The sequence below is a fragment of the Protopterus annectens genome, chromosome 6.part0, assembly GCF_019279795.1.
Source record: "Protopterus annectens isolate FY-2018-M chromosome 6.part0, PAN1.0, whole genome shotgun sequence".
Lineage (NCBI taxonomy): Eukaryota > Metazoa > Chordata > Ceratodontiformes > Protopteridae > Protopterus > Protopterus annectens.
Genome location: NC_056737.1, coordinates 1,062,123,414 through 1,062,148,434, shown reverse-complemented (window position 1 = coordinate 1,062,148,434; position 25,021 = coordinate 1,062,123,414). Strand labels below are relative to the sequence as shown.

The 25,021-nt window shown below is 38.4% G+C and overlaps 1 protein-coding gene across 3 annotated transcripts in view; it reads right to left on the bottom strand.

Moving 5' to 3' along the window:
* Positions 1-25,021, bottom strand: part of LOC122804679 (exportin-1-like) — an 873,344-nt gene that overhangs the window by 497,752 nt on the left and 350,571 nt on the right. For all 3 annotated transcript variants that reach the window (XM_044074681.1, XM_044074683.1, XM_044074682.1), the window contains exon 11: positions 21,380-21,538. In XM_044074681.1, coding sequence (XP_043930616.1) covers positions 21,380-21,538 — 159 coding nt within the window. The remainder of the gene's footprint in view (positions 1-21,379; positions 21,539-25,021) is intronic.

The following is a 25,021-nucleotide window of genomic DNA, read 5'->3' as shown; positions in this document are numbered from 1 at the left end:
GAGTGCGACATTTCAACCAATCGGGTTTGCTCAATACGCGTTCGCCATTTACAATTTTCGATCAAGCGATAGGAACCTCTGTACCCCTAACTGCAGTCACCCCTACTGGCAAATTTTCTTTTCTCCATTCTTGTGTTAGCTTAGTTTTTAGAATGCTTTCTGCTAATTTATGAATATAATATCTTTCCTGTTCTTTAATTTCTCCAAATCTTTTAGGTTTCTATTACCATGATGGGAAGGGACCCCATTGCTAAGTCAAAGTACGATTAAAGTTCATGAAATTAGTATTGTTTCAATCTTTGATGTCAGCCAGAAATGTTCTTCGCAGCACCCTTAATGTGCCCAGTAATGACTCTGCAATTTGTATGGAGTTACATGTAATAGTAACATGTCTAAATACGATTGTAGATTCTTTCTTTATAAGAACCGTTGCTCCTACTACTATTGGAACTGTCTGGGTATCTTTCTTCCACATTGCTCTTGTTTCTGCCTGCAAATCCTGATATTTTATGACTTTGTGTCTCTCTGTACGCAAGACACTGTAGTCACTGGGTGTGGCGATTTCAATGATCAATTCTACTTTTGGCTTCTTTTCATGGACAACTATATCCAGTTTTCTAGCATCTATCTTTTGAATTGTTAGTAATGGGTGATCCCTAGTGATGTAGACTTCATCATTTTCTATGTTGCTTTGTGGATCTTGTTTCCAGTGTTTTTCAGCCACTTCAATATCATGTTTGCATAATCCCCAGTGCAACAGTCTTGCCACTTTATTATGCCTTTCAGTATATAGTCCTTCTGCCATTAGTATGTCACAATCAGCAACAAGGTGTGCAACTGTTTCTAATTCTGTTTTACAAAACCTACATTTGTCTGTTTCTCCATTTTCAATGGACTTTGTAAACCACTGTGTACATAGCCCACTATCTTGGGCCGCCAATATTAGCCTTTAATCTCTTGGTTTGAATTCACCTCTTCTTAACCATTCCTGCATTTGTTCCTGATCAACATGAGGTTCTTCCAGATGTTTTCTATACTTGCAACTATATTTATGCGTTTTCCACATTTCTTGCCTTTTCTTCTGGTCCTTCACTGTATATTCTGTCTTTTGTTTTTGGCATGTTCAATTGCTGCCTGATTTTTATCTACTTCTGGTTTGATTTCCATTCCTGCTTGATGTCGATATGCTTCTGCTACACTAAGCAGGGAAGTCATCTTAGATTTATTCTCCTCATGTTTCAAAACTTTTACTATGTTTGGGTCTTGTGAGGTCAGCAAATATGTGTGCAGTCCCACGAATTTAAAATTCTGTATGGTAGTTATTATTCTTCTTAAGGATTTCTATCCAAAAATCCCACTCTCTCCTTATTTCCTGAAGTTCCTCCTGCTTCATCATCATCCCTTTCCACTATGAATTATAGCTTTCTGCTTGTGTTATGTATATGGACATTAATTGTGTAGCTCTAAACTATCTCTTTAAATCAGGTAATCCTAAACCACCTTGTTCTACTGGAAGGATCAGTTTATCCCACTTCACCCTTGCCCCCCCCCCAAGATACATTCCTTCAATTATTTATTAATTACTGTTCACAACTTCTTATTTGGTTGATACAAAAATGTCTGTCATGTATATAAAACTAAAGGGACAAAAAACATTTTCTTTGCTTGTATCTTGCTATCCATATCCATAAACAAGAGCTTCTAGTTTTTAGTTTTTGTCTTATCTTTTAGTCTCTTCTAACATATCTTTAACTGTCATAACAGAATCATTTTTAATCCATAAATAGACTTGAAACTGTCTCAAAATATTCCACAATACTGAGATGTCCTTTTCTGGTTTTATCGGGTACAAAATAATATTGTCTGCAAATAAAGTCAACTTTCCTTGATTACCATACCAATTATATCCTTGAATTTATGAGTCCCTTATTTTCTTTGTTAATGACTCTAAATATAAAGCACATAACAAAGGGAAAGAGGACACTCCTGCCTAGTTCCTCAGTTCAGACACAACTTGTCAGACATGAACCCTCATACTTTAATTTTTTGCATCCAATCCCAAAAATATCATAACAATTAATTGTATTATTGTATCAGGGAATGCAAATGCTTCTATTATCCTGCTTATAAAATCCCAGCTTACTCTGTTGAATATTTTTCCTGCATCAAGACCCACTAACAATAGCAGCATTTTTTAAAGTTCTGCTTCCCTCTGAATCATCATTTCTCTGTTAATGTAGTCAGATGTTTGCCTCCCCTCCACAAAACCACACTGACACACATATATCAATTCTGGCACACCTTTGCTATTTTTTAGCTATTATAGACATAAACACTTTATAATCATAGTTTAAAATTGAAATGGGCCTATATGAAGCTGGGTATGATAGGTCTTTACCATCTTTAAGTATTTCAGCCACCCATAGCTTTCTCCTATGATGTTGGTGCTTCCCCTCCATTTAAAATACTGTTAAACAAAACCATTCAGATCTGTATCTCTTTTTTCCTTCCTAGCTTGCAAACTTCCACAAGAATACCATCTATTCCTGGAAACTTTCCTGCAGATTGATTATACATCACCATTTTTATCTCATATCTTCCTATCTTAACTGTTAATTGTTGAGCCACATTTACCTCTAACCTTGGCATACTTAAGTATTCCATAAATATTTCCATTTGTGCTCTTTCTTGATTGCCACATTTCTCTGCTTTATACAAAATACTCATTGTTCTAAAAGTTTTTGTGCTCTGGAGTTATTATCAAAACAGTTGCTTAACAGCGATCTTTCTAAACCCATGCATATTATCCAGATACTTTGTTATTTTCTCTTCAGCACTCTGTAGTTGTGTCTCTTCATATTCTTTGATATTCCCCTTATTTTGCAATACTTTACCTTTGTCAGCCTCTTTAAATATTTTTGTTCCTTCTTATCCATATCTCCTTTCTTTTATTTCTACCCTATTTTTAAACTCCACTTTCATTTTATCCCACTCACTAGCTATAACTTCTGATAAAACTTCTATCTTCCATAATAACTCTCAAATAATTTCAACTACCTATAATAGTTGGGGAAGCACCAGTGTCCCACTTAACTTCATTACCTTGCATTTTCATCTTAGTTGTTATTAGTACATGATCTGAAACAGTCACTGGATGTGTGTCAAAACTTTCAATTAAATGTGCACGTTCTTGTGAAATATAATTTTTGTCTAGTCTAACTCACTTATTGTAACTTGGGGCATAATATGGAAATTCTCTTCACGTTTCTTCTACTGAATTCAAATCTTCCATACCAAATACTTTAATAAATTTCTTTAGAAATTTTCCCATTTGTTATATTTCCCCATCTAGGCCCCCCAGATACATCCTCACTGTTGCAAATCAAGTTCTAGTCCCCACCTACAGGTAATGTTCCCTGCTAAAATCTGATTATTTCACCCAAAACGATCTTAAGCTCCATACCAACAGTTTTAGATGGAATACAACAACAGTTTTAGATGGAATACAATTACATGGCAGTGTGATAATCCTCCCTTGCCAGTAGCCCCTTACTACCACAAATGCACTATTATTATCTTATTTTCTCTCTTGCATCGCTATTGGAGCTCCTCTAGCAATTTAAGTGCACCCCTTTCCTTTGTCCCTGACAGTCTGCTGTATATTCATCCTGAAAGCTTTTGTTTATCAAATTCACATGCGTAGTTCTATCAAAATGTGTCTCCTGTAGCATTGCAATTTGCAATCTGCATTTCTTAATATAATTCAATACTCTTATATTTTTGTCTATACCTATGCGAACATTCACATTCCAAAATAATATGGATGGTGTAGACACTATGTTAAAAATTATTACACCTACCTATTATATAGGTCCTCTTTTTTAAATGTCTATTTCCAGCTTTTGTGCTACATGCACCCACCAATCTTTGACAGGTTAATCCTTTACACAAAGTTGATGTTCTTCATCTCACATTGCTGCAGTCCTTACACTTGGGTAGTCCGCTGTCCTCGGTCGGCCCAAATATCAAAGTATAAGGCTGACGTCGGTCAGGGCGCATTTGACTGACATCAGGACGTCAGGGTACAAATGCGCATGACCGACGTCATATCCTCAGTCTTTTTTGCCGCATGGTCCGATGCAGAAGCAGTATTGCAAGTGCCGGTTGGCGTTCTGAGATTTTTCGATTTAGAAGTTTCAGACCGAGTTCAAAGTTGGCTAAGTACCCCGTTGGGGAATATTTTAGTTTTTTCTTGCCTCAGTCATTTACGGGATGTCAGAAAAAGTTAATAATTGCATTTCTTGTGGGAAACAGATACCGCATAGAGATTATCATACTTTGTGTATTCCTTGCTTAGGGCCTGAACACGACGTTGTTGGCTGTCCCTCTTGTGCTAGATTTAATAACGCACTATAAAGAGAAGGTTGGATTGTGCAAGGTTAGTCTTTGGGAAGCGGTGCAACTATAAAATGCCGTTGGATGCTCCGACGCCCGCTTCTTCGAAGAAGCGCAAGGACAAGGCAGTTAAGCCTAGGCTAGAAGAACCGTCTGTACCAGACGCCGGTTCTTTAGAGGTGTCGGTGGAGCCGGTGGCTCCACCGGAGGTTTCTTTGTGTTCCCAGGGTGAGACCTTATTATTACAAGATGTGGCCTCTCAGGAGACTAGTCAGGCTGAGGGGGCTTCTCATGTTACTATGCTCCCCTCCCTTCCTAAGGTGGCTAGGCCCTCTCCTTCTGTTTCAAAGGCTTCCCCCAGGGGCAGGCCAGGTTTAGCTTCAGTTGGTGTTACCCCTAGCTCTTCAGGTACTGTGCCCAAGAAGCATATGCTTAAAATGGCAGAAGAATTGATTACTTTGATTAGGGGTTCTATGCCCCCTCCTGATAAGAGGCCTAGGGTGGAGCCTGAGCTGGGGGGTTTTGAGCAGGCTTCAGATGTTTCAGAGTCTTGACTGAAGACTTGCAGGAGTACTCTCTTTATTCTGATTCTGATGTGGATGATTCTACTCCTTCTGCTACTCCTCCTGAGGATTTTTCTTTTCAGAAACTCTTCATTCCATGAGGGAGCATTTTAAGTGGGAAGGTCAGGACTTCTCTGATTTCAGGAAAAGGCTTAGGGAATTTCTGTTACCCCAGCATAGGCCTTTGGCTATACCTCCTGTTTTGGATGTAGTGGAAGATGTTTTTACAGAAGCTTCTCTTAATCCTGATTCTTTGCCTCCTGCTCCTGTTAAGCGGATAGGTATTACAGGGTGCCTGAAGCTCATAAGTATCTTTTAAGAGTCCTAGGGCAGACCCAGAAACTGTTAGCCAGGGGCCTAAAGGTGTTAAGGCTTCTGTTGTTAAGAATCCGGTTCCTGCAGACAAGGAGGCTAGGGCCTTGGATAGATGGGGTAAGAAAGTCTATACTTCTTCCACTCTTGCTATGAGGGCTCTGAATTGCCAGTTTCACATGTTGAAATACCAAAATTATCTCCTTTCACAATTGAAGTCTAAGGTTGATGCTCTGGCAGTAGGTATTGATTGTAAGGAGTTGCAAGATTTAGTGCATGTTTCTGAACAGGTGGGTAAGCATTCTTTGCAATGTGGTTTTGATGCTGTACAGGCCTCGTCTAGGGTGGCTGCCACTGGGTCCGTTCTTCGCAGGCACGCCTGGCTGAGGATCAGAATTTGTCTGAACATGTTAAAACAAGGATTTTAGATGCTCCTTTACAATCTGACGTGTTGTTTGGTCCTCCTGTTGAGACTGTTTTAAAGAAAATGGAAGACAAGGCTAAGTCTATGCAGACTGTTAAAGATTTTTTGCAGGTCCAGCCTCCAAAGTTTAGTAGAAATTGGCCTACTAAAGGGTGGACGTATCCTTCTTATGATTCACAGTCTAGGGGTAGATCTAGACGTGGTAAGGGCAGAGCCCAGGGCTCTTTCAGGCCTAGAACAGGGAGTTCTCCTGCACAGGCTTCGGGTGAGGGCAGGGGTCAGTCCTTTCGTAAGCAGACCCAATGACCTACCTTTTCAGCTGCCAGAGCCTGCTCGTCTGGCGGCACCTTTGGGAGGAAGGTTGGCACTTTTCAAAGAAAATTGGAGTTTAATTACCCAGGACAGATGGGTATTGGATATCATACACCACGGCTACAGGTTTTATTTCCATACCTTGCCTCCTTTCAAAGGTATGCCAGACGTTCCTCCTCAACAAAGAATAGAGGCTCACAAACAGGTTTCTCTGTTGCTCCGACTAGGGGCCATACAGCCGGTCCCTCTGCCAGAAGTGGGCCTAGGATTTTATTCTCGCCTGTTCCTAGTACCAAAGAAGGGGAACATGTGGAGACCAATTTTGGATTTATCTATCCTCAACACTTATCTGGACATTCCCAAGTTCAAAATGTTGACGTTGCAGCAGCTTTTACCTCTGCTGGGCAAAGATCATTGGATGGTAACTTTGGATCTCAAGGAGGCTTACCTTCATGTTCCTATCAGACTAAGTTGCAGAAAGTATCTGCGTTTTCGAGCTGCGACTTCTCACTATCAGTTCTCTGCATTGCCCTTTGGCTTATCTACTGCGCCCAGAGTGTTCACGAAAGTTCTGGCTCCAGTGATAGCTTTCTTCAGACTAAAAGGAATACAGATCTATCCTTATTTGGACGACTGCCTAATTCTGGCTCAAGGAAGAGAAGAGCTTCTTCATCATTTGGAATATGTGATAGCAGTGCTAAGATGCCTAGGGTATTCTGTGAACGAAATAAAGTCCAGTCTAGTACCCTCTCAAGACATGTGCTTTCTGGGTGTGAGACTGAATACAGCATCCCAGATGGCCTTTTTAACCCCGGACAAACAAAAGAGTCTATCCCTTTACTTCCATCAACTATCTCATCAGTCCGGGCTGACTGCAAGGACAGTCCTTCAAGCCTTAGGATTCATGGCATCTTGTATTCTGGTGCTTCCCAATGCCAAACTGCATATGAGGAAGCTACAATGGTATCTCAAAAATGTATGGACACAGCACTGCCAGGATCTGGACACTGTCATTCAAATAATACCTTGCATTCAAAAGGAATTTTTGTGGTGGGCTCAGGAATGTCACCTAAACAAGGGACTCTCTGTGACCCGGCCAGAGGCGAGTCAGATTTTAACGACAGATGCCTCAGACAAAGCTTGGGGAGCTCATCTAAATGGAAAGTGGATACAAAACAAGTGGCCTGTCAGACTACAACATCTACATATCAACATGAAGGAGATGTTAGCAGTCCAGTTTGCATTAATTGCTTTCAAGGAATTACTTCTTCCAGGGCAGGTGTTGATTCTAACAGACAACACAACTGTCATGTGGTACATCAACAAGCAAGGGGGAATGCATTCTTATCCTCTATGCAGGCAAGCAATGATTTTGTGGGAGACTGCTCTCAGTTTACAGCTCAATCTTCAGGCAAGGTTTCTGCCAGGAGCACAGAACTCCTTAGCAGATTTGTTGAGCAGACGAATTATGGATCCCCACAGTGGAAATTGGATCCTCATGTATTTCAGAAATTGACAGTGTCATGGGGAACTCCAGACATAGATCTGTTCGCTTCTCCACTAAACCATCAGCTGCCAAGGTTTTGCACAAAAAGGTTTCACCCCACAGCTTGGAGAGTGGATGCTCTTTCTTTCAATTGGAGCAATCTTCATGTGTATGCCTTTCCACCTCTGCCTCTCCTCCCAAAGGTACTTCTAAAGGTCAGACAGGACAAGCCAAGGATGATTTTAATAGCTCCGGACTGGCCTCGACAACACTGGTGCCCATTGCTGAGAAGTCTGGTACGGAAGCCTCCATGGCCTTTGCCTTCGATTCCACACCTGTTGTCGCAGGAGGACAGCCATTTGCTAAATGTCAAGCTTCACTCTCTGCACCTAACAGCCTGGCATATTCTGTTTTGAACCATAGTGGGCCTCCACTTCCTCAGCAAGTTTTGAATGTTATTTTGGAAGCTAGGAGGCCTAGTACAAGGAAAGTGTACGCAGACAAATGGAAGAGATTTTTGTTTTGGAGTGCAGCAAAAGATTTTGATGTTTCTGAGCCTAATTTGTGTGTGGCTCTTCAATATCTTACTGAGTTACTAGACAAAGGTTTGTCTTTCTCTTCTATTAAAGTTCATGCTGCAGCAATTTCAGCTCACTATGATTGCAACCCGCCATTGTTTTCTCATCCTTTATTCAAGCAATTTCTTCGAGGGGCAAAGAATATAAGACCCCCACGAAGAGCTCCTACTCCTGCTTGGGATCTCAATTTTGTGTTGGAGAAACACACTCTACAACCTTTTGAGCCTGCAGCTACTGCTGAGTTGAAATATTTATCATGGAAGACTGCTTTTTTGTTGGCCATTACCTCTGCAAGAAGGGTTTCTGAATTACAGGCCCTTATGGCGGTTGAGCCTTTCTTGATTTTCCATAAGGATAGGGTATCATTACGTACTAATCCTTCCTTTATGCCTAAGGTGGTTTCTAGTGTGGCTTTAAACCAAACTATTCATTTGCCTACTTTTTATGCAAATCCCCAAAATAAAGGGGAAAAGATTTTGCACACTTTAGATGTCCACAGGCAGTTGCGTTATTATTTGGACAGAACTAAAGGGTTCAGGCAGTCTCAGCAGTTGTTTGTTTCTTTTGCTTTGAGTTCTCAGGGCAAGCCTGTATCAAAACAAACTATTTCTAAGTGGATTGGGTTTTGCATTGCTTTCTGTTATTCCCATCATGGCAAGGAGATTCCAGCTGGGATTAGGCCTCATTCCACTAGGGCTACTGCCACTTCAACAGCCTTTCGGAGGGGAGTGGCAACCAAGGATATTTTGGAGGCAGCTACTTGGAGTTCTGTGCATACTTTCTCTAGGCATTATCACCTGCCACTTTACTCTAAGTCCAGGGCTGGTTTTGCCACTGCTGTTTTGCAGGGCATTTTGGCAGCTCCTGCTTCCTTGTAGTTAGCCATCCTCCCTTACCTCTGCTTTGGGATTCTACCCAAGTGTAAGGACTGCAGCAATGTGAGATGAAGAACATAGTACAGTTTTGTACCTACCATAAATGTAGATGTTCAAGATCCACATTGCTGCAGTCCAATTTACCCTCCCTCCTTCCCCTCTGTAGTTAGAGGTGGTTGTGTGGGTTGGGTTGTACATTTTGTGTATATTGTATATATTGTACATATAGTTAGTGCAAGGGTGGTTGGTTGGTTGTTTGCTGTCTTTTGGTTTTGACCTTTATTTTTAGGGTCTTCTGACATCTGGGGCAAGAAAAGACTGAGGATATGACGTCGGTCATGCGCATTTGTACCCTGACGTCCTGATGTCAGTCAAATGCGCCCTGACCGACGTCAGCCTTATACTTTGATATTCGGGCCGACCGAGGACAGCGGACTACCCAAGTGTAAGGACTGCAGCAATGTGGATCTTCGAACATCTACATTTACGGTAGGTACAAAACTGTACTTTTCGTGTCATCTCTATTTAAGCCTAAGTCACATTTTGCAAGGCTTTTTCTTTTAATGAAAACCCTCAAAAAACACCCCACAACACCCTATAACCCATTAACTTAAAATAAACACACAAAACTATATACATCTTCAAATAATGAAGTTTAATCCTCCTGACAGAAACATTAACTTTTAACCTTAGAAAAAAGTTATCTATCTTTAAAAAATCTAAATTATACACTATCCTAGTAAACATGTCAATGTTCTTTTTTGGTATCAGGAAAACTGCTATCTCATATTCACTTTTCAAACTTTATTTTTTCTAAGTAGTTTGCCCTTGCACCTTTAAATTTTACATTTCCCTACGCAAACAATGTCCTCAGCTCTCAGGATTTATTGTCTGGTCCCGTCTCCATGGAAACATAAGAACTGATTGTACAGCTGCCCCCAAATGCACACTTCTCAACTCACACTGAGCATTTTGTTTGCTAAATGAACAGTTTTCATCACATCCACATTATTCTCTCATTTCTACAGCACGCATGACTCCACAAGAAACTTGTTGATAGATTAAGCCAGGGGCATTAATCTAGATATTCACTGATGCAAAAGCAAGAGAAAATATCTCATCTCTACATATATTACAACCTGTGTACTTTTACACCCCATCCCATCAGCCCAAAACTACAGCATATTGACTTGAACGTGCTTTTGTCCAACCTTTCTTCTCCTTTTACATTATAATGCCTACATTTCTTTAAACTAAAAAAATAACAACATACTTGTTTACTTTAGTATTTTAATCACATATAACGATTACTGAAAAATGTTTTACTGTATAACATGCAATTTATATCATGAAATGTTTTGTGCAAATATTGTTAAGAACAAAATTTGTTTTATTTACAGTTATATGAAGTGGGGTATATCCAGCCACTTTTTCTTGTAAAGCCACACTTCACAAATGTGAGTGATGCTTTATAGTCTCACATATATTCACTAATTTCAGTGTTGCTGGTCTTCTTCTTGTTCATCTCTATCTCCCAACCCCAGACTTCAGTTCATGTCCAAGGTAATTCTGATTCTTCTAGTCAACTCCTGCTCTTTTTTTCTGTCTTGTAAACATTTTCATTTGGAACATTGGATAGGATTTCAATGGCAAAGTCTCTCTTTGGGCTTTATTATCAGAAGAATGAGAAGCACAGTCCTCTTCTGTCTGATGTCTGTTCTGCATCAAAAAATAATTTTTTATCCTCCAAGCAGCTTGAATCTCACATGAGACTCTCAACATTCCCTGACTGGCAGTATGAATTTGCTTATCTTCCATGTGGTGTACAGTGAATAATCAGTTTTCACAAACACTCTATTGTCTCCAATTTTTAATACTTTCCCAGTCTGCCACAGTTTTGTCAGGATCAAATTTTTCTGCTGGTATGACTATATCTTTACTAATACAGATCTTGGATGCTTTCTCATGGTCAGGCTTGAGGCATTCAGATGATGTGGCCTTTAACAAACCCTGCTGTGGACTACCAAGCCAGTTGTTTATTTGTGCTTTCATAAAATTAATACAATCTGTTCCTCCAATTTTCTTTGGTATAGAAGAACATTTCAGGTTTTCTCTGTATAATCTGTCCTCTAACTCTACCATTTTTTGAAAGCTCTTCTTGAGCAGTCTCGTGCTCAGGCAGGCTTGTCTTCATTTCGACCTCTGATTTTTGCAGTTTTATCAGCTCATCTGAATAACTGTTTAAATCTCCTTCCATTTTTTCCAACCTTTTTGTTGTATGAGTTGATGTACTCCTTCAGTGTTACATTTATTTTAAACTCTGAGCATATTTGATTTAATTTGCTTTATTTTTTTCTCTAAATTACTGGAAGCCATGCATTGCACCAAACCTGGAGCTTGAGTTGCTTTTTGCTGAACAGCTACAGGATTCTTCCCTGTCAGTATTTTCTAGTCGATTTTATTTCTGGATCTGTAAATTTCATCTTTGCTGGCATCCAGGCAGTGTATTCACTAGACCATAACTGAATTTTAGCAAAATTCAGTTACTAACCAATAAATGAATTTTACTAAAACTCTCGGAATTACTAGCCATTATCTCTTAGTTTTTTTTCTCACAGTGGGAGAGCTGAAGTCAAGCTGCTCATTATTGTACAGCCAACTTGGAAGTCAATTAATTTGATATAAGTATCTGCATGAAAAGCATGTACTTGTTTGCCACTCTTTTTTCATTCATTTCTTTTATTCATTCTTAATAGGCTTATATAGTCTGACTAAAGAAGAGAAAAAGGCAGATAGCTTATATAGCCAAGGTAACATCGATCTCAGACCACTAAGTCAGAGTCAGGATGACAGGATGTATGGTCAAAGATGGAGAATTCCAAAGTGAGAAGTAGCCCTGTACTATACAGTGAACCAAACCAGAGTATTGTAGCTGAAATAACTGATAGGAGATGCAGTGCAAAAAACACAGACATTCACACTACGTATGACAAATTAAGACATTCGACAAAAGCAGGTTAGACAGTGTGTGTGTGCCTCAAACAGGGCAGCATCTGTGGGGTCAAACATGAAAATTTCAAGGTTAAATACTGTGATATCTGTACGAAATCTGAAACTCTTGAGGTGCAGTAAGAATGCTTTGTTGTTAAAGACAAAATGATAATTCAGTAAGTGTAATATAAATACACTCTAATGGGCAAAATAAAGAGTTTCACAGGCATCAGTTTGTCTTTATGAACAGCATGGTACAGTGAACGTACTAGCAAAAGTAGGCAGTATAAGGCAGAAACCTGTAAGCAAAGCATTTTAATCAAAACAGGTAGCAGTGCTAATAAATATTTAGATATTATGCATACATGTGAATGTTCTAAAAACAGCAGTAGTGCTGTGAGAGTAAAGAACAGGTTAAAAATGGACTTCAGTGGATTTTTTCTGAAAATGTAAAATAAATGTTCTACATTTCAATGTGTACAGTGCATGCAGTTAACTAACTTTGCAAAAACATATAACTTGCCATTCATTGTTAATAAGAATCAGAAGTAAAATATTTTATCTCTTATAAACTATGCAGTTTGTGAAATTTATTACCTACAAGCAGGTCAAGATGAACTCTTGTATGCAGCTGTGTTTCGTCAATATGATACACAAGATAGGCCAAGGACGAAAGGAGTTATTCTTCAGTAACAGAATGTTTAAGATATGGAAAACAAACTGCCAGCAGATCAGCTTGAGAGGAAAGACTTATTATTCTGGCAAATTCTCAAAACTGCTGATGCAGGCAAAAAAGACACTATAAAGATTGGGACTTTTTCTTTTATATGAGTGACTCTGATTATTCTAAGCTGAAGTATGTTTTGATGTATATACCTTTCATTGTTAAGTTAGATGAAAGTGTGCAGTAAATGAATGTCATAACAGCAGAACTGTCTCAGTGTTTTCATTGAGTAAAGGTACAGACTACCTGAATAGTGTAGTATCACTTTAACTTAACAGTGGCGAGACCAGTCCAGTACAAACAACTGGGGGGGGGGGTAACCTGAAGAGGTGCCTCTCACAGTAAGACATTCCAGCACAGACCTTTTTAGAATCGATTCTTCTCTTCCTAAAACTTTGTCCATTGACTGGAAGACAAACACTACAGCATAGTACAGGGCAGTACAGAAATTCTCCTTCAGATAGTTGGTGATATACGAGGTCCAAATTTTCCACTGCTGACAATTTGTCTCACCAGCATCTAGTGAAAGACAGCAGAGAATTCTCCCACAGCTGATCTCCATGTCAAGACTGGCCACCTTGTCCTGAACATTTGTGGTAAATATTTTCTTCTGTTTTTCTTTGAATGCAATTTATGAAAATGCCAAGAAGTGCACTAAACCTTTTACTGTTGATGTGTCTGAAGTATATGTAGATTTATGTAAGGCAGAAGTGCCACAGAATGTACAGACATGCTATTTGCAATGATGTAAATGTTGCTTTTTGCATGCCTTGTCATAAACATATTGTATGTATTGTACAAAACCTGGAACACAACCAGGATAAAGTAATGCTTGAAGCACAGACAATGGTTCCTGTTTCTATATATCCTGTTACAAAAAATATATTAGAGGGTGATGCAAATGTCAAAGTCTGTACTTTACAGTCTGATTTGCAGGAGTTTAAAGACTGGATTGCTAAAGTTAGCAACCAGCAAGATCTTGACCTCATGGGTCATTTTCAGATGTACTGTGAAAAATGGAATGCGTCTGGTAAAATGCATGCTGACACCGCTGAATGTACAAAATAATTTTCTCAGTTTTTGAAAGTCTCACAGACTGAAACTAAGACCTTTACACAAACTGTTATTGAACAAGACAGTAAAGCAACTTGTATGATAGAAGGGTTAATGAATAAAATTGTCCATTTTCAAGAAAAATATGACAAGCAACTGACTGACACACAGCATGACGTAACTGTTGCAAGAGAGGAGACAGACACATTACGAGCTCAGCTAGAGACACAGGAATCTGAGGCTACTAGAGCAACAGCCTTAGCTAATGAAGATCTTTTAAGATTACAAGTCATGTTAGAAAAATATCAATCTAAAGCACTAGAAACTGCTGTTACCAGTCCTATCATCAATCTAGGATGTTAGAAACTCTCCCTAAGTGGGATGAACAGAAGGGTATTTTTAATAATATGATTACATTTGAAGCTTGGGTTCTTAAAAATGTAGGCACTGTATGGAATGATACACTCGAGCGTTGCTTTTGGAATTTTATTCTGCAGCATTTCATGGCTTATATTGAGCAAAAGCAGTATCCAATACAAACTAAACACCTAAGAATGACAGCAGTATCGTTAGCATACACTAGGGTTCAATCTCTCACACCAACACTTTTAGATCAGTTTCAAATGACAGTCTGTGGTTCTTTGGAAGAACAAGCTGAACATTACCAGCTGGCATATATGCTAGTTAATGGCAGTGATGAAAAAGATATGAAAGATATCAATTTTCAAAAAGCTGTTATGCGCTCCTTTTTGGGCCATTTGGAAGGTGTCCCAGGGGATATCAAACTTATTTATGAGGAATCTTCAAATACACTCATAGAGTTAGTAGGTAAATTGCTGCGAGCATGTATTATGTGTAAAGATAATGCTATTCATAAGCAAAAGATTTACACTCCCCGTTCTGCCCCCATTGTTAGTGAAGTAAGGGGAAGGGGGCGTGGAAGATGGATTAATCAGGGACAGCAAGTCCCACAGCAGGTAGCAGGACAATCATGTCAAGGGCAAGTTATACAGTGGCAACAACGGGCAGCATCAGCTCCCCCAGCCACTCAGTAAACTTCTCGAGTTACTCAATCTATAGAGGGTCCTCCAAAGAGACAGGTTATTTGTTATTCCTGTAAACAGGTACGTCATACTAAAAATGGTTGCAAATATTATCACAGATGGCACCAGGAACAAGTGGCAAAGGGTAAGTTTCTTACTATAAAAAATTTTGATAAGCCATGTGTACCACGACAGCAACAGGTAATGCAGCCAAAAGTACAAACACAGCAGTACACTTCACAACAATATGTGACAGAGGGTAATAGGGGACTACAGCAACAACCACTATATACCGCAAACACTCAACAGTCAGTAATTCCAGTACAGCAAAGGGATGATGTGACACCTAGTGTCAATGTACAAGGTAATATTGTTAGCACACAGGATACAACTGTTCTTTCTGACTTTGTTTCTGAGGGTCCAGTAAATCCTAATTATCAGCAGCAAATAGCCTTGCATCATGAACTTAATCGATCTTATGTTGACTGTAAAGAAGTCGAGGAAACACTGCAATTATGTCCTTTGCAGTCCAATAACACAGATGATTCGGGGTGGGATCTACTATAGGGGTGTGACCCCCCCCACCCAAGTCTCTTTCTTGACTAACTTCAAGAAAGGAAATTATGGATGACCACTTATCAACATTTGGGTAGAGGGAAACCTGTAGGAAGATGTTCTTCTAGATACAGGAGCAGCTTCCTCAATGACAGGCAGGCATTTGCCTCCTGACTTGTCTAAATGTACATGTATTTCAGGTTTTAATGGCTCTGAAAATAATTTTCTTGGGTGGCAAAAGCCAGGGTACCGTTTGACTAGGCTTATATAGGCCCTAGGGCCAGTAGCTTAGTACCAACCTATGAACCTATGAATGTCTAGCCATAGGTCGTAAACCTGTACAAGTACAATTCTCCCGTCAAGGAGAACCAGTGAAAGGGGTATTTTTTTATGCATAATTCATTCACTTCCACAGTCTTGGGAATGGATATATTATCCAAAATGGGAATTGTCACAGACCTTCCTAATGGCACTAAATGGCAAGGACAAGGTCCCAAGTTGTGTATGATTGAGGCAATACATGTATCAAACAGTTCTGAAAAGGGCCATACTGTCAGCCCTACTGAAAATAAAGTATAGTTAAAGGTAAAAACAACAGTTTCCTACGTTGTGGTCTCAAGGGCCAAGCTACAGGAAGCAGTTTCTGTAGGTAGTGACAAAGATTTTATTCCACCGTTTCAAAAACAGTATCTGATCCCAAAAGAAGTAGAGACAGACATGCAAAATGGCATACAACAATGGCTTAATGTAAAAATAATTCAAAAGGGAAATAGCCCTACAAATTCACCCATATGGCCAGTTAAAAAAAAGATGGCCCTTAACAATTGGCTATTGATTTACAAAAAGTAAACCAATTCACGACTCCCCAGGCTCATCTGATTCCTGGGGTCCCAAAGCTAGCAGCAAAAATAAAACCACAAAGTCAGTGGTTTACGGTCATAGACTTAGCTAATGGTTTCTTTGCAGTACCACTGCAGGAACAAGATTGGCAAAGGTTTGCCTTTACTTTTTAAAATGAACAGTATGTTATGACGCAGTTACCACAGGGGCTTCAAAACAGTCCGGTTATATTTCACCAAATAGTTGGACGAATGCTACAAGGTCTAAAATCTAATGATTCTGTTCTGCATTACATTGATGACATACTAATACAGTCTGAAACAAAAGAACAGCATTTATCTAAAGTGACACAGGTCCTTCAAATACTGCAGGAGGCAGGGTTCAAAGTTAAAAGTGAAAAGGTACAATTTATGTCATCTAAAGTAAAATTTCTAGGTACTATTTTATGTTCTTCTGGGTGTACTCCTTGTTCGGAGAGGGTGCAGGGAATTTTGCAAATGGATAAACCGGTTACCATTCTGGATTCGTGCAAATTTCTAGGTGTCATGAATTATAATCAGGAATTCATAGAGGATTATGCCAGCATGGCAGTTCCTCTGTATGACATGCTTTCTAGCCAGAAAGAATTACCCTTTCTGGAGTGGGGACCAAAGAAAAATACGGCCTTTTGTAATTTAAAGGTAGCTTTGGCCAAAGCTACAAAATTAGTAGCTCCAAGTCTAACATGTCCCTTTGTGTTACAGGCAGCAGCTGGACCCAACACACACTCTCTGTTGTGCTTTTACAGGAATGGCCTCAAACTCTGATTATAGAATGGAAAAGACTTTACACCCCATTACATTTTTCAGTAGGAAGATGACACATGTTGAGAGGGGATATCACCCATGCATTCAGCAACTTTTGGCCATTTATTGGGGTTTAAAACAAACTGAATACCAAACAGCTTTTTCCAAAGACATTATAGTACAGACATCGCATTATGCCATACAGGCTTTGGTAAATGAGACTCAGCTAAATAAACTGATTAATGATGTCAGTCAAGCAGTGTTTGCAAAATGGTTGGCATTATTTAGTGTCAAGCAAGTTACAATAAAGGCAGGAGATAAGTATTACTTATCTAACTTCATGATATATGAAGGAAAACAACACAAATGCATTAGGCACATTTCAAATCCAGAAAAGCCCACTCTGTCTCCTGATTTTCAGGAAGACAGGCCATCTATCTTTGTTGACGGTGCTCGATTTTGGGATAATGGACAATATCAGACTGTATTTGTAGTAGTACCAGAAAACCCTTCTATGGGACAGCCAACTCTGATTCAGTTAACGGGACATACGTCTGCTCAGCGAGCTGAACTGAAATAAGTTCTTTATGTGTTACAGCATTTTCGACCTGTCAATATTTTTTCAGACAGTGAAATTTGGTTCGTAGTCAGTCCCTTGTGGGTTGCTACACTATCTTAAAGGTAAAAGCTCATCAAAAAGCTACAAATGAAAATTTTCAGTTAAATAACTATGCTAATCAGATGGCAAAAAAAGGCAGCAAAGGAAGGAATGCTATTGTATTCTACAGAACACCTATCTAGTGTACCAGATAAAACCACTGCAGTACATGCCATACAGACATTTTCAGCTCAGAATTTGCAGTATGATTTACTGCAGATCCAAACTAAGTTTGGACTGCAGGAAGAGTTAGAAAAATGTACTCTTGTAGGAGAAAGTCCAGGGCAATATTATGCAAAATGTTTTGAAGACGGTTCTACTCTTCCTTATATACTGTACCAACAGGCATGACAGTTAGTGAAGTTTAATCATCAGGTATTGGGACATCTGGGTACCCAAAAGTTATGGCCCATTATAAAAAACAAGTACTGGCATCCACAGTTAAAGAAAATCTGCAATTTAATGCATGCTGAATGCTTAATATGTTTGCAGGTTAATGCTCAATTGAAAAAGTCACAATTACTAAGGGTAACTCCAGCGGATGGACCTTGATATGCCATCCAAATTGACTTTGCAGGTCCATTACCCCCAGCTAAAGGTGGGTACAGGTATCTTCTAGTGGTAGTTGATGTTTTTTCAAAATGGGTAGAAGCAATTCCTACCAAAACAATGACGGCTAAGGCTACAGCAGAAGCCTTATGGAAAAACATTTTTTGTCATTGGGGATGGCCACAAGTTAGCGAATCCGATAATGGGGCCACAATTTGTCAGTAAACTGATGAAAGCTTTGTGTGATTTACTTGGTATCCAGCAACGATTTCATGTTCCTTACTATTCCCAGTCTAATGGGATTGCTGAAAGAATGAACAGGACTCTTAAGGAACGCCTTAATAAAGCCTGCTTGGAAAAAGGCGTAAATTGAGTAAAACATTTGCCTGGAATCTTGCTAGGTGTCAGAGCAACTCCACACAGTAAAACAGGGATATCACATTTTGAAGTCATGACAGATAGGAAAATGCCTGTACAGTTACCATTCAATCCTACAGTTAGTACAAACAGACCATTATTAGAAATTGCACAGCATCAACAATGGTTAAAAGATATTTCTGAATTGTGTCAAAGCCTATCAGAAATGCAAGCATTCAAATTACGGTCAAAGAATCCTGTTATGCCAGAAGAAGACCTTCCCTGTGGGACACAGGTATTGATCAAGACGTTCCAGAAGAACGGTCCGTGGGATAGTTATTGGCAAGGACCTTTTGAAATAATTGCTCAGTTAGGACCTCTAGTATACAAAGTTAAAGGAAAGAAAAAAAGCAAAATAATTCTTGTCCCTAGAGATCAGTTGAAAGTCATTAAGTGACTTCATGTATTGTGGGGGGGGGGGGGGGTTGTAGACTCATGGCAAATGCCAAGTCTGAAACAGTTGAAAAAGCATCTATCAAAACAACTTTTCAGATTAATAGCACTTAAGTGGAAAGGTTATATTATTGTACATAATAAAGATTCTGCTTGTTATGAGGCATTAAGCATCATTGCAAAAGATAAACTACTTAGTTTGGCTAAAAAGACCAAAAAAGACACTGATTACAATTGGTGGGATATCTTTACTGGTTGGTCAAAATCAGGAAAAAAAACTGTTACATTGGTTGATACAGCCTGTATTAGTAGTGTTAGGCATTATAGTCATACTAACTATCTGGAATTGCTACTTAAGTTATCATTTGCGAAAAACTTATAGAATTCAACAGATCATGATGGTTAACCTAGATAAACTGGGAAAGGTTTCAGTGTGTACAACTGAAGTTGAAAATGAACAGTCATTCTCCGCTTTTTAAATGAAAAGAGGGAATTGTTAGAGTAAAGAACAGGTTAAAATGGACTTTAGTGGATTTTTTTCTACAAATGTAAAATAAATGTTCTGCATTTCAGTGTGTACAGTGCATGCAGATAACTAACTTGGCAAAAACATATAGCTTGGCATTCACTGTTAATAAGAATCAGAAGTAAAATATTTTATCTCTTATAAACTATGCAGCTTGTGAAATTTATTATCTACAAGCAGGTCAAGACGAACTCTTGTATGCAGCTGTGTCTTGTCAATATGATACGCAAGATAGGCCAAGGACGAAAGGAGTTATTTTTCAGGAACAGAATGTTTAAGATATGGAAAACAAACTGTCAGCAGACCAGCTTGAGAAAGACTTATTATTCTAGCAAATTCTCAAAACTGCTGATGCAGGCAAAAAAGACACTATAAAGATTGGGATGTTTTCTTTTGTATGAGAGACTTTGATTATTCTAAGTTGAAGTACATTTTGATGTATATACCTTTCATTGTTAAGCTAGATGAAAAACCTTGTGTGGAGTAAATGAATGTTGTAACAGCAGAACTGTTTCAGCGTCTTCATTGAGTAAAGGTACAGACTACCTGAATAGTGAAGCACCACTTTAAACAGTGCCAGTGTAAAATGTCGAGCATGTGCACAATAGTCATGCCAACTGATTTGTGAAGCATTTGACGTAGAAAGTATGCCTGTTTTACCCAAAAGCGCAGCCGAAAATTTCAAGCAACAAGAAATAATTGCCAACCTCTCAAATGATGAGGGAATGCCTCAGTTTCAGGGTGGCAAGGAAACTATGTCTTGTCAATTTAAAGCCAATTTAAATGCAAGAAAGATTAAATGTCATTCTACAGAATGCTAGAGTAATAATAAAAAACTAAGTATATATACTGCACTGATGATACCAGAGGGTGAAACCAGTATGCTGCTATAGCCTTGAGCTATGAGCTGTTAGCTGCTGTGTGCTGTTTACTTCACTGCACTGAATTGAAGCAAAGAACTTAAATAAAGAGGCATTTGTTTTTGTATTTTTCATGGTGGATTTATTTCTTACAGCATCTACTTAGTCATTCTGGTTCCATAGAGGGCTGCTTGGAGTGCTGTTATGGATTTTGCAGTTCTTTTATATATATATATATATATATATATATATATATATATACATACACATGTGTGTGTCTATCTACATATTAAATATAATATGTATACATTTATCTATGGGTGCCCTGCATTTGGTATAAATGCAGGCTTGTCAGCATATGTTTAACTGACCGCATTTGGTTGATATATGCAGACGGCTGACAGGTGTGCTAGACTGACAATTCTCGGGCAGGGGAATATTCCCTTTCCCTGGGATTGTGTTATCTTAGAGTTAGTATATATAATAAGCAGGGGGTGCAGGGGAAATTGCACCCCTGCAAAAAATATTATTATTTTTTTTTTGTTTGTTTGAAAATTGCATGCATTGAGGCTCTTTCTCAGTGCATGTGTGGTAACGTGTTAAGGTTTGGTTTGTTGACCTTTTGAGGTTACTGTTTTGGAGGCTGATGTATGGCCTACTTGACTGAAGTGTGGAGACACACATACACACACACACACACACACACACACACACACACACACACACACACACACACACACTTCATACAGCTAAGGTGGGAAACTAACCTCAAAAAGAGGAACATAATGTATATCTCTGCACAGCTTAAAGGGAACTAGTGCTTCTTATCCTATGTTTATGTTAAAAAATATATATCAAGTGCTCTGCCATCATTTATAGTACTGCAGTCTGAAATACAGTCACAAGCAACTGGTTTCCATCTCATTCTGTAGGCAGTCCAGAATATTCCACTCCATGCAAGTTTGATTAATGATTTTAATTACATCATATTGGTATACCATACTGGGATACCTAGGAAACGTCAGAGAATAATTACTTACATCATAAAGTATTTCACGGTATTCCAAGCATACTTCTAGTATTTTGCTGTGATTTTTCAGTAAAGTGCAAAGAAACAGACTCAGGTTTTGGATAAATCTCTGGTCCTCCTCACTTCCCTGTTGGTAGGCAGCAGGAATGTTAGTGGTACATGGTAACATCTGAAAAAAAAATCATTATTATTGTCATCAGTAGTGCATTCTGGCATTCACGGCTCAAGGAAATATGGCTCAAATATACATCAATCACCAGTGACTTAATTATAGGTATTGTATTATACTTTATGCCTACTATATATAAATACATGCTGAAAACTTGCATTGTAAGCGCATGACAGTTCTATGTGAGTAAAACTATATATTTTTTAAAAACACCTTTATTAAATTTACACAAATTTAACAACGGCATGGGTATACATACAATTAAAGAAAAACATTGCAAACATTTTTCATTATTTTCATACATTGCGCATGTACATTTTCTTTCTTAACAATCTTTCATCCTAACATTACATAAATCACTCAAGTCCTGCTTTTCCTTAAGTTTTACTCCACCTCCTGAACAGTGTTCTGCATATATTATTCCCACAAATTCCATTTATTTGACTCTAATATGCTCCTTCCCTTTTCTAATGATCCCTCCACCAATTATTTTATCTGTTTTACAATATTCAATATGTCATTTATAGTCAGTTGTTTTTTCTATTTTCCAGTAATTGTTTTTAGCAATCAATAGCATTAAATGTAGCAAGGCCTTACTATGTCTAGGCAATTCAGATATTATACATCAGCTCAAAAGAAGCATTTTCTTAGTTACAATCATTTGTTCCCCCAACATTTCTAACAAAGTACTCTGTAGAGAATTTTTAAAATCTGCATTCCCCAAAACATGTTCCCAATTATATCTCTCTCTTTGTCATCACATCTTCAGCAATTGCTATCTACATGAAGAAAAATTCCCTGACGTCGGCTCAGGGAATAAAAATACACATGCAAACACTTCCATTCAACATTTTTAAACCTTCTAGACTTTGTTACATTCATGGGAGCCATGCGGACGTCTTTCCCTGCTTCCCTTTGTAAACTGCCTTTCCAGTCTCTCTTCCCAATCATTTCTAGTCTCTTCTGATTGATTCTTAGAGTTATCATGCGACTTTTTACATGTCCTATCAATTATCCTTTTTTAACAGCAACGTCTGTTATAGACTCAACTAAAAACTCAATCGGAGCTGATCTTTCACTTAGTACGTCCTTATCCCCTTTCTCTTTGCCTATACACTATTATCAGTCCCTAGTAGGGAAGGTAGTCTCTAAACTGTAGTCCAAATGTCCACCTGGCCTCATTCCACTCTTTTACCTTTTCATCCTTAGTTATCCGCTCCCAATATCTTGACTCCTTTGTTAAATTTCTTCAGTAAATTCCAGCTTCCCTTCTTTCCTGCTTTCTCTGTCTCTACTTGTAGTCAACCCTCTTGATAAAACTCTCCTTTCTCCACTCCTCTGTTGGCTTAGTTATTATAATACTTTCTCCTACTTCAAAAGTCTAGCATTCTGCATGGTTGTTACTCTCCCCAAGGGCCTGTTTTCAAACTGAAATGTGTTATTTTGCTTTTAATAAAGGTACTACGACACCGGGGGAGGGAGGGGGAACTAAATGACTGATGACTGAAAAAGGAAACTAATATATTATAGGATGGAATCACCAGGCAATGTTGTATAAAGTTAAAGTTAGTTCTGGTAATGCTTGTTTTAGGCTTTGAATGTATACAAATTTAACGAGACAACTATGTTGACTGAAAGTAGGCTAAGTAGCAAGACTCACAAACATAATGCACTAGAAAAATTGACTGAGAGAAATGTTCACATACAGGGGAAATCTATATATGAACAAGGGTGTCTGGTGCAATTAAAATTTAAAAAAATGCACACTGAAATATATTTAAAAACAACTGACATTGGTAACTACCAGTGAAAAAAATAACTACTTCACTTCATTATTTCACTGAAGTCACATTTGTTATCATGCTTCAGAGAGAGATTATCATTCTGTATACTAAACTGTTTCCGGTATAGATGAAATGCAACCTATCTTCCTTGCAAGACCATCCTGACTACAAGAGGGAAAAGTCACTGTGCCTGGATAGCTAAGTTTGACCCTTTAGAAATACCTACAAATGAAAGCAAAATGAGGTATTTTAAAAATGTGCACAGAATGCAGAGGTAAACAACTTACATAAACGAATATGAAAGAATACAGATACCCTGTCTATTTAGCAAGACAAGGATAGATGGAGAGCTTCAGAACTGCAATGTTGCAGACGTGTGGAATAAACAAATCAGTGGCATATTAGAGTAGTTCTCCATCCCAAAGATGACTGCTTATAGAGGACTAGACAAAATATTATGCTACTGTCTGTGTGAGCTCCCTTGCCTAGCAACAATATGTTGTATGTTGTTGTGTCTTTCGGCTTTTCCCAGTTAGGGGTCGCCACAGTGGAACTCCGGTCCGCTAATGATTGGCAGTTGATTTTTACATGCTGAGTTGCCAGCCCAATGCACAACCTTCTATGAAGGTACGCCCATTCACGCATGTCTCCACGCAGAAGACGCTCTAGCTGAGAGTCGAACTGGTCAGCATCTTACTGTGAGGCGACAACGCTACCGCAGCACCACCACCGCGGATCGCCTAGCAACAATATGCACATAGTTAAAATACTGTTTATTTCTTGAATAGAGAGGCAATTGTATGTTCTAATAAGATATCATGTTCAGTTGGGACAATGTTATACAAAAGTATATAGTGTGACACAAAAAGTCATAGAAAGAGAGAATGAAGGACCAGTACATAACAGAAAAAAAAAGTTAAGCAGAATAAAATATAACATAATTAGTTTAGAATATTAATGAACTAGTTGACAGGAAAAAAAAAACAGGAAAACATACTGACTTACATTTACAATCTTAATACATAAATAATAATGTTAGATGAAATGCAACTGAATCAATAAAATATATGAAAAGTATGTAAGGAAACGTGGGAAGGAGAGTTTCTCTGCAGGAAGTGAAGGAATGCAAAAGTAAAATGAATAAAGATTGTAGAGCAAATGTAGGACATGCATGGGAGATTTATTATGGTGAAAGGTTGTTAGCAGGTGTTATTTTATTTTTATTTTATTTTTATTTTACATTTGTTGACCGGGCTAGTCCAGCTGGATATATGTCCATTTTCAGTGGAGGCCCGGGGAGAAAAGCTCCACAAATTACAACAACATAAAAGGTCAAGACAAAGACAATAACAGTATAATTTGGTACATAAGTTTAACAATTATAGTACAAGCCTAAGATTATATATTTTATATTTCAGTAGGAAAAAGGAAAAATGTATCTAAGAATAATGATGATAAGACTAATACGTTTGTATTAGAAATGGTGTAGTACAAATCTTTATAACATATTACAAAATTAGATACACCTAGTAATTTATGATAAGAGATACTAAGGTCTCACAAAAACCTAAGAAAGAAAAACACTAGAGATCAATAGATAGAGTATAGAAGAACAGCAAACAAGGATGGATTTCTAGTGTTATTTAACACATAGGTTGTGATACTATATGAAGGTGTTTGATCATTCCACAGTATATAC